Raw genomic sequence first — 15,481 nt, 5'->3', positions numbered from 1 at the left:
ACGAAGCAGTCAGTACTCTCATCAGATGAACATCCATGGCCAGACTGTTTAAAGGCTTTAGGTACCGATGTTTTGGAGCTGCTTTAGTGGAGTACACTCATATATGGACACTGCTGAAGTTTACAAAGTGCTGGTTTATTGCAACATTCTTCAGGTGCAAAGTTCTTATGCCCACGAAGCAGTCAGTACTCTCATCAGATGAACCTCTTTGGCCAGACTGTTTAAAGGCTTTAGGTACTATATGTTTTGGAGCTGCTTTAGTGGATTTCACTCACATCTGGACACTGCTGAAGAAGTTTACAATGTGCTGGTTTATTGCAACATTCTTCAGGTGCAAAGTTTCTTTCTATGCCCACGAAGCAGTCAGTACTCTCATCAGATGAACATCTTTGCCCTGACTGTTTAAAGGCTTTAGATACTAGATGTTTTGGAGCTGCTTTTGTGGAGTTCTCTCACATCTGGACTCTCCTGAAGAAGTTTAGAAAATGCTGGTTTATTGAAACTTTCTTCCGGCTGTAAAGTTTTTATGCCCACGAAGCAGTCAGTACTCTCATCAGATGAACATCCATGGCCAGACTGTTTAAAGTCTTTAGGTACTAGATGTTTTGGAGCTGGTTTAGTGGAGTTCACTCACATCTGGACACTATTGAAGAAGTTTACAAAGTGTTGGTTTATTGCAACATTCTTCAGGTGCAAAGTTTCTATGCCCACGAAGCAGTCGGTACTCTCATCAGATGAACCTCCTTGGCCAGACTCTTTAAAGGCTTTAGGTACTAGATGTTTTGGAGCTGCTTTAGTGGAGTACACTCATATATGGACACTGCTGAAGTAGTTTACAAAGTGCTAGTTTATTGCAACATTCTTCAGGTGCAAAGTTTCTATGCCCACTAAGCAGTTATTAATCTCATCAGATGAACATCCATGGTCAGACTTTAAATGCATTAGGTACTAGATGTTTTGGAGCTGCTTTAGTGGAGTTCACTCACATCTGGACATTGCTGAAGAAGTTTAAAAAGTGCTGGTTTATTGCAACATTCTTCAGGTGCAAAGTTTCTATGCCCACGAAGCAGTCAGTACTCTCATCAGATGAACCTCTTTGGCCAGACTTTTTAATGGCTTTAGGTACTAGATGTTTTGGAGCTGGTTTAGTGGATTTCACTCACATCTGGACACTGCTGAAGAAGTTTACAAAGTGCTGTATATTGCAACATTCTTCAGTTGCAAAGTTTCTATGGCCACGAAGCAAGTCAGTACTCTCATCAGATGAACCTCCTTGGCCAGACTGTTTAAAGGCTTTAGGTACTAGATGTTTTGCATCTGCTTTAGTGGAGTTCATTCACATCTGGACACTGCCGAAGAAGTTTACAAAGTGCTGGTTAAATGCAACATTCTTCAGGTGCAAAGTTTCTATGCCCACGAAGCAGTCAGTACTCTCATCAGATGAATATCCTTTGCCAGACTGTTTAAATGCTTCAATTACTAGATTTTTTGGAGATAGTTCACTGGAGTTCACTCATATCTGGACACTGCTGAAGAAGTTTAGAAACTGCTGTTTTATTGCAACATTCTTCAGGCGCAAAGTTTCTATACCCACGAAGCAGTCACTACTCTCAGCAGATGGCGATCCTTAGCCAGACTGTTTGAAAGTTTTTGGTACTCGATGTTTTGGAGCTGCTTTAGTGGAGTTGACTCACATCTGGACATTGCTGAAGAAGTTTAGAAAGTGTTTTTATTGCAGCATTCTTTAGGTGGAAAGTTTCTATGCCTACGAAGCAGTCAGTACTCTCATTAGATAACATCCTTGGCCAGACTGTGTGAAAGCTTTAGGTACTCGATGTTTTGGAGCATCTTTAGTGGAGTTCACTTACATCTGGACACTGCTGAAGAAGTTTACAAGTTCTGGTTTATTGCAACATTTTTCAGGCGCAAAGTTTCTATGCCCAAGAAGCGGTCACTACTCTCATCAGATGGATATCCTTGGCCAGACTGTTTGAAAGCTTTTGGTACTCGATGTTTTGGAGCTGCTTTAATGGAGTTCACTCACATCTGGACACTGGACACTGCTGAAGAAGTTCACAAAGTGCTGGTTTATTGCAACATTTTCAGGCGCAAGGTTTCCATGCCCACGAAGCAGTCACTACTCTCATCAGATGGATATCTTTGGCCAGACTGTCTGAAAGCTTTAGGTACTCGATGTTTTGGAGCTGCTTTAGTGGAGTTCACTCACATCTGGACACTCCTGAAGACGTTTACGAAGTGCTGGTTTATTGCAATATTTCTTCAGGTGCCAAGTTTTTATGCCCACGAAGCAGTCACTACTCTCATCAGATGAACATCCTTGGCCGGACTGTTTACAGGCTTTAGGTACTAGATGTTTTGGAGCTGCTTTAATGGAGTTCACTCATATCTGGACACTGCTGAAGAAGTTTACAAAGTGCTGGTTTATTGCAACTTACTTCCGGCCGTAAAGTTTTTATGCCCACGAAGCAGTCAGTACTCTCATCATATGAACATCCTTGGCCAGACTGTTTAAAGGCTTTAGGTACTAGATGTTTTGGAGCTGCTTTAGTGGAGTTCACTCACATCTGGACACTGCTGAAGAAGTTTACAGAGTCCTGGTTTTTTGTAACATTCTTCAGGTGGAAAGTTTCTATGGCCACGAAGCAAGTCAGTACTCTCATCAGATGAACATCCTTGGCCTGACTGTTCAAAGGCTTTAGGTACTAGATGTTTGTGAGCGGCTTTAGTGGAGTTCACTCACGTCTGCACACACCTGAAGAGTTTCTATGCCCACAAAGCAGTCAGTACTCTCATCAGATGAACCTCCTTGGCCAGACTGTCTGAAAGCTTTTGGTACTCGAGGTTTTGGAGCTGCTTTAGTTTCTCTGCCCACGAAGCAGTCAGTACTCTCATCAGATGAACATCTTTGGCCAGACTGTTTAAAGGCTTTAGGTACTCGATGTTTTGGAGCTGCTTTAGTGGATTTCACTCACATCTGGACACTGCTGAAGTAGTTTACAAAGTGCTGGTTTATTATAACATTCTTCAGGTGGAAAGTTTCTATGCCCACGAAGCAGTCAGTACTCTCATCAGATGGACATCCTTTGCCAGACTGTTTGAAAGCTTTTGGTACTCGATGTTTTGGAGCTGCTTTAATGGAGTTGACTCACATCTGGACAATCTTGAAGTTTAGAAAGTGTTGTTTTATTGCAGCATTCTTCAGGTGGAAAGTTTCTATGCCTACGAAGCAGTCAGTACTCTCATTAGATGAACATCCTTGGCCAGACTGTGTGAAAGCTTTAGGTACTAGATGTTTTGGATCCTCTTTAGTGGAGTTCACTTACATCTGGACACTGCTGAAGAAGTTTACAAGTTCTGATTTATTGCAACATTCTTCAGGCGCAAAGTTTCTATGCCCAAGAAGCGCTCACTACTCTCATCTGATGGATATCCTTGGCCAGACTGTTTGAAAGCTTTTGGTACTCGATGTTTTGGAGCTGCTTTTGTGGAGTTCACTCACATCTGGCCACTGCTGAAGAAGTTTACAAAGTGCTGGTTTATTGCAACTTTTCCAGGCGCAAGGTTTCCATGCCCACGAAGCAGTCACTTCTCTCATCAGATGAGATCCTTGGCCAGACTGTTTGACAGCTTTAGGTACTCGATGTTTTGGAGCGGCTTTAGTGGAGTTCACTCACATCTGAACACTCCTGAAGACGTTTACGAAATGCTGGTTTATTGCAACATTTCTTCAGGCGCCAAGATTCTATGCCCACGAAGCAGTCACTACTCTCATCAGATGGAGATCCTTGGCCAGACTGTTTGACAGCTTTAGGTGCTCGATGTTTTGGAGCGGCTTTTGTGGAGTTCACTCACATCTGGACATTGCTGAAGATGTTTACAAAGTGCTGGTTTACTGCAAAATTCTTCAGGTGCAAAGTTTCTATGCCCACGAAGCAGTCAGTACTCTCATCAGATGAACATCCTTGGCCGGACTGTTTACAGGCTTTAGGTACTAGATGTTTTGGAGCTGCTTTAATGGAGTTCAGTCATATCTGGACACAGCTGAAGAAGTTTACAAAGTGCTGGTTTATTGCAACTTTCTTCCGGCTGTAAAGTGTTTATGCCCACGAAGCAGTCAGTACTCTCATCAGATGAACATCCTTGGCCAGACTGTTTAAAGGCTTTAGGTACTGGATGTTTTGGAGCTGCTTTATTGGAGTTCACTCACATCTGGACACTGCTGAAGAAGTTTACAGAGTGCTGGTTTATTGCAACATTCTTTAGGTGCGAAGTTTCTATGCCCACGAAGCAGTCGGTACTCTCATCAGATGAACTTCTTTGGCCAGACTGTTTTAAGGCTTTAGGTGCTAGATGTTTAGGAGCTGCTTTAGTGGAGTTCACTCCCATCTGGATACTGCTGAAGAAGTTTAAAAAGTGCTGGTTTATCGCAATATTCTTCCGGTGCAAAGTTTCTATGCCCACTAAGCAGTCAGTACTCTAATCATATGAACCTCTTTGGCCATACTCTTCAAAGGCTTTAGGTACTAAATGTTTTGGAGATGCTTTAGTGGAGTTCACTCATATCTGGACACTGCTGAAGAAGTTTACAAAGTGCTGGTTTATTGCAACATTCTTCAGGTGCAAAGTTTCTATGCCCACGAAGCAGCCAGTACTCTCATCAGATGAACATCTTTGTCCTGACTGTTCAAAGGCTTTAGGTACTAGATGTTTTGGAGCTGCTTTAGTGGAGTTCACTCACGTCTGCACACTCTTGAAGAAGTTTACAAAGTGCTGGTTTATTGCAACGTTCTTCAGGTGGAAAGTTTCTATGCCCACGAAGCAGTCAGTTCTCTCATCAGATGAACATCCTTGGCCAGACTGTTTAAAGGCTTTAGGTACTAGATGTTGGAGCTGCTTTAGTGGAAATCACTCGCATCTGGACACTGCTGAAGTTTAAAAAGTGCTGGTTTATTTCAACATTCTTCAGGTGGAAAGTTTCTATGCCCACGAAGCAGTCACTACTCTCATCAGATGAACATCGTTTGCCAGACTGTGTAAAGGCTTTAGGTACTAGATGTTTTGGAGCTGCTTTAGTGGAGTTCACTCACGTCTGCACACTCTTGAAGAAGTTTACAAAGTGCTGGTTTATTGCAACGTTCTTCAGGTGGAAAGTTTCTATGCCCACGAAGCAGTCAGTACTCTCATCAGATGAACAGCCTTGGCCTGACTGTCTGAAAGCTTTAGGTACGCGATGTTTTGGAGCTGCTTTATTGAAGTTCACTTGCATCTGAACACTGCTGAAGAAGTTTACAAAGTGCTGGTTTATTGCAACATTCTTCAGGTGCAAAGTTTCTATGCCCACGAAGCAGTCACTACTCTCATCAGATGAACATCGTTTGCCAGACTGTGTAAAGGCTTTAGGTACTCGATGTTTTGGAGCTGGTTTAGTGGAGTTCACTCACATCTGGACACTGCTGAAGAAGTTTAGAAACTGTTGTTTTATTGCAACATTCTTCAGGCGCAAAGTTTCTATGCCCACGAAGCAGTCACTACTCTCAGCAGAAGGAGATCCTTGGCCAGACTGTTTGAAAGCTTTTGGTACTCGATGTTTTGGACGTGCTTTAGTTGAGTTGACTCACATCTGGACAATCTTGAAGAAGTTTAGAAAGTTTTGTTTTATTGCAACATTCTTCAGGTGGAAAGTTTCTATGACCACGAAGCAGTCAGTACTCTCCTTTGATGAACATCCTTGGCCAGACTGTTTGAAAGCTTTAGTTACTCGATGTTTTGGAGCCTCTTTAGTGTAGTTTACTTACATCTGGACACTGCTGAAGAAGTTTACAAGTTCTGGTTTATTGCAACATTCTTCAGGCGCAAAGTTTCTATGCCCAAGAAGCGGTCACTACTCTCATCAGATGGAGATCCTTGGCCTGACTGTTTGAAAGCTTTAGGTACTAGATGTTTTGGAGCTGCTTATTGGAGTTCTCACATCTGGACAATCTTGAAGACGTTTACAAAGTACTGGTTTATTGCAACATTCTTCAGGCGCAAATTTTCTATGCCCACGAATCAGTCACTACTCTCATTAGATGGACATCCTTGGCCAGACTGTCTGAAGTTTTAGGTACTCCATGTTTTGGAGCTGCTTTAGTGATTTGCTCTTAATATATTTAACACACTGGCATGGGTCTTGTGCAATGTCTCACAAAACACGATACTCTTTAGTTCAAAGAGCACTTTGAGATCATCTGTAAGTATAAGCTCAACATTGGTCGAATACACATGGAAATATAAAAGGAAATTCCTTCAAATTTGTTAAAGAAATCAAGCAATGGAAGGCTTCTCATAGATCTAAAGCCAAAGCAACGTGAATATTGAGATTTAAAATGTTTCTGGTCATGGTTGTGCTTTGTTTAAGATGGGATGGAAGTCCAGGTTCACTCTACTCAAATTTTGCACCGGCATCCACCTCAGGTGATGAAAGTGTTCAACATCCAGATGAAGAATTTATATTTTGAAGAGCTATGAAAATGATGTAAAGCATACTTAGAAAGTTGTGGATGGGAGACCTTTGAAAACATTATAAAGGGAAGCAATCATATCCAAGAAGCACTTTCGTGGTTGCAAAACAATGGGCGATATGGTGCTTTGTGTGTCAGGGATTCTGTTTTTGTAAAAAGTTCCTATATAGATAAAGCAAGGGCCAACGTTGATTAAATTGTCTGAACCGGAGATCTTCTACGATTTTGCTAATGAAATATGAATATGGCAGTAACCATTCTCTTTTCTTTTTTCGTTGAAGTAACGAGTAGCATTAATCACACAGATGATTTTATATATATATATATATATATATATATATATATATATATATATATATATATATATATATATATATATATATATGTGTGTGTGTGTATATATATATTTGTGTATATACTATATATGTACATATATATTTGTGTATATACTATATATGTACATATATATATATATATATATATATGTATATATATATATATATATATATATATATATATATGTATATATATATATATATATATATATATATATATATATATGTATATTATAATTTGTTATATATATTATATATAGTATATATATATATATGTAATCTATATGTATACATATATATATTTATATACATATATATATATAATATATATATATATATATATATATATATATATATGTATATATATATATATATATATGTATATATATATATATATATATATATATATATATATATATATATTATATATGTTTATATTTGTATGTTTATATATATATGTATATATATATATATATATATATATATATATATATATATATATATATATATGTATGTATATGGTGTGTGTATGTATGAAAGTATATATCCCAACAGCCATCGTTAGTATACTGTAGGACAAAAGCCTCTTGACATATCTTTACCCTACTGTTTGTTTGTGGTCTTTTTATATGATTTTATAATATAAATTTTATACCCGCAAATAAACTATACCTGCAAATTTTCTTAGCTTGTCAATCCAATGTCTTCTCTTCCTTCCACTACTTCGTTTGCCATTTTAGGACCCATTTTTTTTTTTTTTTATGTACATCCATTATGTGTTATTCTCATTATATATCCTGGCCACTTTCATTTCTTTTTCTTACTTCTTGTTAGAATATCCCCTTATTTAGTTGGCTCTGGTATCTATGTTGCTCTTTTTCTATCTCTTGTTGTCGTTGTTGGTATGTTTATCATTATTATCATTATTACAATTTATTATTATTATTATTTTCATTTTCATTTTTATTATTATTTTCATTTTCATTTTCATTATTATTAGCTAAGCAACAACCCTAGGTTGAAAAGTAGGTTGCTTTAACTCCAAGGGATCCTACAGGGGAAATTAGCCCAGTGAGGAAAGGAAACCAGGAAATATATAAACTACAAGATAAGTAATGAACAATTGATATAAGATATTTGCAAAACAATAGCAACATTGAAATATATCTATCATGTGTAACTATAAAAACTTTGAAACAACAAGAGAAACAGAAATAAGGTAAAATAGTGTGGCCCGAGTGTACCTTCAAGCAAGATATCTCTAATCCAAGACACTAGAAGACCATGGTACAGACGCTATGACACTACACAACAGCAGAGAACAATGGTTTGATTTTAGTGTCTTTCTCATAGAAGAGCTGCTCGCCATAGCTAAAAAGTCAAATCTACCCTTACCAAGAGGACAGTAGCCGCTTAACAATTGCAGTGCAGTATTTAACCCTTCGAGTGAAGAAGAATTGTTTGGTAATGTCAGTGTTGTCAGTTGTATGAGGACATAGGAGAAAGTGGAAAGAAGAGGCCAGACTTTTCGTTGTATGTGTAGACAAAGGAAAGTGAACTGTACCAGAGAGGGATCTAATGTAGTACGGTCTGGCCAGTCAAAAGACCTAATCAATATAGAATTGATTGTATCTCAACGTGTGATTGGTGCCTTTGCACACACCCTTACAAACATATATATTCACGTGTCAGTTTCTATAACACCAATTGGAAGCACCTTCTATATATTAAGTGTATTTCAGTTCCATGTTTATAAACTTATAGAATATATTTTTGGTATCAACAAAGCACCTCTGTTGAAAAGGACCAAATCTCTTACGACTAACAACTGCACAAATCTTTAGGGTTAACACTACGGCCTTTTCAACCTTTTGTGAATAATAGCAGATACAAATCACAACCTCATAAGAAGATACTGCATAGTACCATCTTTTAGTTCCTTGCTCGTATTTAGCTAGAGTTCTCTAAGGAACGAGCAACACTAATAACTGCGTACTGACAAGGTTGTCGTTTCAGCTGCCTACATGGCCCATCCAATTGTATCTGTTATGTCTTGTAAGTGGAGTTCATTCACATCAGGACTCCTGAAGAAGTTTACAAATTTCTGCTTTATTGTAAAATTCTTCAGGTGCTAAGTTTCTATGCCCACGAAGCAGTCACTACTCTCATCAGATGGACATCCTTGGCCAGACTGTCTGAAAGCTTAGGTACTCGATTGGAGCTGCTTTAGTGATTTTCTCATATATATTTTCCACACTGACAAAGTTCGTGTGTAATATCTCACACGACACGATACTCCTTAGTTCAATTCTAATCGGTTAGCTTATTTCCTTTCTTAATTGGGTTATTTTCCTTGTTTAAGCCATTGGGCTTATGTAGTTAAGCTAGCTTTATATAATCACACATTATATATATTTATATATATTCATATATATATATATATATATATATATATATATATATATATATATACATATATATAATATATATATATATATGTATATATATATACATTATATATATATATATGTATATATATATATATATATAGAAATAGAGGTATAGATATAATGAATGTGCATGCTTGTTTTTGTGTATATTCATATGTAAATACGCCGGTGCCACGTAGTACCAAATGACCGTTCATGAATAAGTTATATTCTGAGTTCGTATAATATACACCGGGTTGTATATTAAACACACACATTATCCAAGTATATCAAAAGCTTTAAAAATCTTATCAGAGATCTAGAGGCAAGCGAGGCATGCATATGAACCTCGGTTACCCGCCTTCATTTCCATCAGCCAAACTTTTTTCAAGTGAGAGATTATAAGCGTTGGCAATTGAGCGAACGTGATTTAATGAATTTATTGCTCTTTCATAAGCTTCGAGGGCAATAAATTGAAGCGAGATTTTAATTTGGGAGTCTTCAAAATTAAAGCATCGAATTGATTAGCTGCTGCTTGTTGGGTAAAAGTAGATAATTATGCGGATAATGGAATTCGGAGCCGGTGGCTCAGGATTAGCAATATGCAAAGGTAATTTTAATGAGTCGAGGTCTTGTGGGATCTGGTTCAAATGCAAACACTTTTGTATTTTTTAGATGGATTCGCATTGATGGTTGCAATGTTAGATTATGAAAAATGGTTGAAACTAAGGTTTTTGCCCCCATTGTTCTGTTTAACCAATCTTGCAATAGACATCGTCAGTCAAGAATAAGAGGTAGTGGGTAAAATAGATCTACTAAACCTATAGCATAAAGTGAGGTACTGTATACTATTGACTTGTTGTTATGATTCTCTCTCTCTCTCTCTCTCTCTCTCTCTCTCTCTCTCTCTCTCTCTCTCTCTCTCTCTCTCTCTGTAATATATATATATATATATATATATAATATATATATATATATATATATATATATATATATATTGCGCATTTAGTCTACACAAGTGAATTATGCATTGAAATCGTGTATTTTGGGCACTTGCGCATTCTTATGTTGTAGCATTCTGGGCCCTGAAGTCACCCCACGTAAACACGGTTGATTCAGCATTACATGTGACAGTTTAATCCTGCGTTGCGTATTTTAGGGATCTTCGCTCCCTGTGACATGCAAAATAACTCTTCCTTGAATATAGATTACTCAATTACTCCAGCGCAATACCTTAGACTTCAGTCTCTTTTTGCCGATGTTCAAGTTGTGGTCGCTTTTGGAAACTATAAGCTTAAGTCTTACTTTCCCAGGGGGGGGGGGGGTTATTTATTTATTTTTTTGCGAAATTCAGGTAACTATAATGCAATGCCGAAGCTTAATATTATTATTATGCATCATTATTGCCGTTTTTCTTATAATCGTCATTTGGCATTAAAAACTTTTGGCTATCGTAATTTGAACTATGGTGTTCATCGCTAAGCTGCCCTAATTGCTGTTTTAACTATTTTAGCAGCGCAATGCTGCCTTTCATATTTATGAATCGGCAGTATTGATGCGAGTGTACATATCTGGCCAAACTCAGACTGCCTCATCGATCAGGAGTCTGCAACCACATTCGCTTCTCCACTCCCACGTCCTTTTCCTCTTCAGCTGTACTTTAGCATCCTTTGAACCATGAGATCGAGAGGGATGCTGGAGTTGGGATCATCCACCACGACCTCCTCGCGTATGTCAAAAGCATCTTAAGACTCGATGTCCAGCCTCCTCCCCTAGGTAGTATGGAGGGGAGGCTGTATTTTCCTCGAAATCCCAGACATGGCCTTTGCACTCTCCTTCGACAAAAATCCCCCCCTTAACCCCCCAACCCAACCATCATAAAAAAGTAATGTTGCACCATATTTTTGGTGTATATTTCCAAGTTATTGAAAGGAAAGATGATTCTCGTTCTGTCGTTTCTCCTTTATTAAAGGTTTTTTATTTTTATGTCAGTAGTTTTGCTGCTTGGCGTTTGTGCATGATGCTTGCTCAAAATAATTTTCCGGATTTCATTTTATTAAGTTATCCATGATATATTTTTGGAAATCGCCATGATAAATCTCTCTCTCTCTCTCTCTCTCTCTCTCTCTCTCTCTCTCTCTCTCTCTCTCTCTCTCTCAATTGGAATTTGCTTTGATTTTGCTCGTATGTAGAAGTAAATACATTCGTAGATTAGCTCAAGTGAAAAAACTAAGATTCATTAAAGAATAAATTTTTAATCAGATGTTCAGAGGGCCAACGACTAAAATTAAAGGTAATTTTTTTCTAAAAGGTTATATTCCAGAGGCATGGTGCTTTAGATAGACCGACATTAAACCATTTTATTTAGCGCAAAACGATTTATTACATAGACTTCTTTCCCTTTTCATTCAAAAAGGCATTAGATAAGGAATTTGGACTTCAGAGTGGGAAATGAACAGGAAAAGTGTTTGAACCATTAGTTTAAAACTATACATTCGCTCATTGAGATTGTGATAAAGTTTTTGCAGAAAAAAATCTACCTTATAAATCTTTTCTAAAGAATTAAGATATATATACATGGATGTCACTTAAATGATTAGTCTGCGAATTAAATTATAAGATTTAATTAAAGAAAAAAAAAAGGATAAGAGTGTCACGGAAACTGTTCCTCACTTCTGAATGAGGAAGAGATCATTTTTTTTTTTCTGGTTAATTGTTCTTCTCTTTTGGGATGAGGAAAAAGTGGTTACGCCTTATCCATTACCGAGATGAATGGCCAGTCTTTTGTAGCGAAAAAAAATAGATTTCGTAAGATTCTTGAAGATTATATGCATACCTCATACATAATAATATTAAAGTTGTTAATTTTTTTTTTTTTATACTTACGCTGTTTAGATTATGCCGTTTTTGGAGCATAAAGTTATTCGTTGTATTAAATATAGCTTCTCTCTCCTACTGTCTCGGAATTTGTAGTGCTATCCTGTGACACATGTAGAATAGGCTATGTGGGGGAACTCTCGGTTGAGGAGAAATCCTATTCTCACTTTTTTTGTGTTATTTTCATGGTTTACATTTTCACCGGTTGTCTCTGCGGTTGCATTTAGCTCCTAAAAGAGAAAATGGTGGCACTGTTGTCTTGCATGTAGCTGCGCTCTGTAATCATTCATTAACGTTTAGTCATTTTTGAAAATTCCCTTTCTTCTTGAAAATTTTCCTTATAATTTCTTCAAGTTCCCTGAGGTTAACCTGTTATTAAGGAAAATCTAGGTATTTAAAGTGGAGGTCTTAACATAATCAAGAAAAGCAAATGCAGATTGATTCCCATCGATTGTAGTGGGAAAAGATGAAATTCATTATACTAAGTCATCTTGTGCTTACAGACTTGGACTTAATGTGTGGATGTTCTCCTCATTTGGAGTAGTGTCCCATTAATATTCTCTATTTGGGGGTATATTATGACAAAGATATACTCACATAATGAAAATGTCCAGTGTAATCTGGGTAAAATGTTTAACTTGACTATAGTCAAGTTCAACATTTTACCCAGAATACACTTAAGATCAAATAACAAACCGTTGTTTGAATATATTTGATACTTGAATTGTGAAATCTAAATTATGATATTTCTATTACACATTCACTCGCTTTATCGGGTTTTCACAGTCTAGATTTCGGTCTCTGACTTGGTGTTATGATTTTCTGGTGGCGTTTATTCGAAAAGTCTGGAAGTGGATTGCACTATTTTCCTCAAGTAGGTCTACTTATTTTGCTCCCAAAGTTTATATGAAGTAAGATTATGCGCTATAATAAATTCTGTGACTGATCTTCGCCTTCTATAGTTGATAAAAAAAAAAAAAATTCTCATTCGTGCAATGCATAACGCATAAATACTCCTCAAAGATATCTACTATCTACCGTTTGCCTGGCTGTACGTAGACATTGGAAATAGTAACGTTTTCAGTGACACGTTCAGAGTTATTACAACACTGCATTATTTTTTTTATTGTTCGTTGTTAGTATTGCTATGATTTTTTATTTTTTGTTTTTTTACTGAAATAGTAGCCGTAGTAAGAAAGAAGATGATAGTTGAGAATTCATGGAGTTAATTCCATTGGCGTTACTCTGCATTGCATTTCATTTAACTATGCATGTGATGATCATCAAGTTGAAAGGTCAAGCTATTCAAACACCCCTCCCTCCAAAAATATATGTGTCATTTTCAATATACCTCACGGGTATGAATCCTGATAAGTTGCTTTCTTATCCCTTCCGCTTTTGTTGTCATCCACGTGTTCCACTCTTGCTAAAAATTTCCTTAAAATTCACTATGGGAATCTTTTACGTAATTGTGCAATCAGAAACAATAAAACAAACCGGATAAAAAAATATCCTTGCCATGAGATAATTACCGTTCATAATTTTAGGAAATCATGGCACTTGTTTAAGAATAAAGTCTTGGTCTTAATAGTTGTGGCTTCTAATTTCGATTTTTCGGTGTGTGTGTGTGTGTGTATTGCCCATTATTTGTTAAAGTTTAACTTCAAAATGCTTGAACTAAAACACACTCTTCTTTACTATAAAACTGTCGTAGAGTCTTCAACATGACTATTTTCAAAAGTGACCATAATGCTACCTCAAACCATAATGTATCTTTCCTTTGATATATATATATATATATATATATATATATATATATATATATATATATATATATTTATATATATATATATATATATTTATATATTTATATATTTATATATTTATATATTTATATATATATATATATTTATATATATATGTATTTATATATATATATATGTATTTATATATATATATATATATATATATATATATATATATATATATATATATATATATAGTTGTTTTGAGATTGTTTGAATTTTATTATATCCTGTCGACATTTTATGTATTGTAAGCTTACTAATCAGTTTGATTTTGGTTTATAGGGCACCATAAAGAATGCTATTAATATTCTTAATAGTAATAAAATAACCAATTTATTATTATTATTATTATTATTATTATTATTATTATTATTATTGATGGGCGTTTGTTTATTGTCATAAAAATGTTAAGATCAAAAAAATATTTTACCTTAAAAAGGCTCTTGCCTTAATTCGGTTTTATTTGCTAATCCTTTCTATATCCAATTTATTCCTCCACCCTTTTGTTTAAAATATCGAGGTATTTCTATTTTGCTGTACACATTTGTTTTATTCGACCCCGTTTCAACTTGTGTTTCAGCGTTTTAGGAATAATCTTGGATTTATTAACGGAATTGATTGTTTGTGTAAGGTCCTTCATTGCGAATACGAGCCCTTTATGGTCCCATCCACCGCCTTCATAAACCGGGATGCCCTAGCACTGCCGAATCCCTCATACATTCTCAATATGCAAGGGTTAAGCTAGACGCTGATGAGGGAATACGCAGGGGAGGCATATACTCTGATGAAGGTATATGAAAGAGAGAGATGGGAGCTGATGAACGTATATGAAAGAGAAACATAGGAACTGGTGGAGGCATTTGCACCCGAATTACTTTGTACGTAGTTTCATTATTGATTGGAATGGTCCTTGACGATTGTCTTCCGTATGAGGGAATTCACTTATGACTATGCAGATTTCCATCAGTATACACCTTTCAATTTGTTCTCTTAGTTTAGAATTCGGTTTGATGATCGGTGACAAATCGATTACTTATTTTATTGTCACTCTCTTGTAGGCTGAAGTGATATTTATTGATAAACAGTAGATTACCAAAATATTTTTATTATGAGAAGAGATTATTTACACATCCCCAAAACAATGTTTATGCATTTGTGTATCTGAATGATATTTGGTATAGCGGCTAAAATTCTTTAATGTGTAAAATTCATTATCAGCTAGGCTCATAAATAAGATTTCATGAAGTGTCCTAGCTTTGCCTATAATTTATTTGTTTTAGGTTTTTATTCCAAATGCAAATGAGCAAAGGTAACATTGCCTATTATAGAGGTAAAAACTTGCATGCGAAATGTTAGAGCAAATGGGGATAGTCGAGTACACCGGAGATTTGGTCTGATAAACATAAAAGAGGTTCTCTTAACATGATTTAAGAATTAAATTATTAACTCATATATTTCCGTTAGGTTCTGAATTATGGTTGTTGCATTCCAATTTAGTGCAAACACGAATA

General features: G+C 36.1%; 1 protein-coding gene across 1 annotated transcript in view; it reads right to left on the bottom strand.

Moving 5' to 3' along the window:
- Window positions 1–12,360: 12,360 nt before the first annotated feature.
- LOC137657401 (protein FAM200C-like) overlaps window positions 12,361–15,481 on the bottom strand; it is a 79,424-nt gene continuing 76,303 nt past the window's right edge. The window contains exon 4 of the mRNA XM_068391738.1: window positions 12,361–12,438. Coding sequence (XP_068247839.1) covers window positions 12,361–12,438 — 78 coding nt within the window. The remainder of the gene's footprint in view (window positions 12,439–15,481) is intronic.

Source organism: Palaemon carinicauda, chromosome 18, assembly GCF_036898095.1.
Source record: "Palaemon carinicauda isolate YSFRI2023 chromosome 18, ASM3689809v2, whole genome shotgun sequence".
Lineage (NCBI taxonomy): Eukaryota > Metazoa > Arthropoda > Malacostraca > Decapoda > Palaemonidae > Palaemon > Palaemon carinicauda.
Note: the sequence above shows the minus strand (reverse complement) of the source record. Positions and strands in the feature narration are given on the sequence as shown.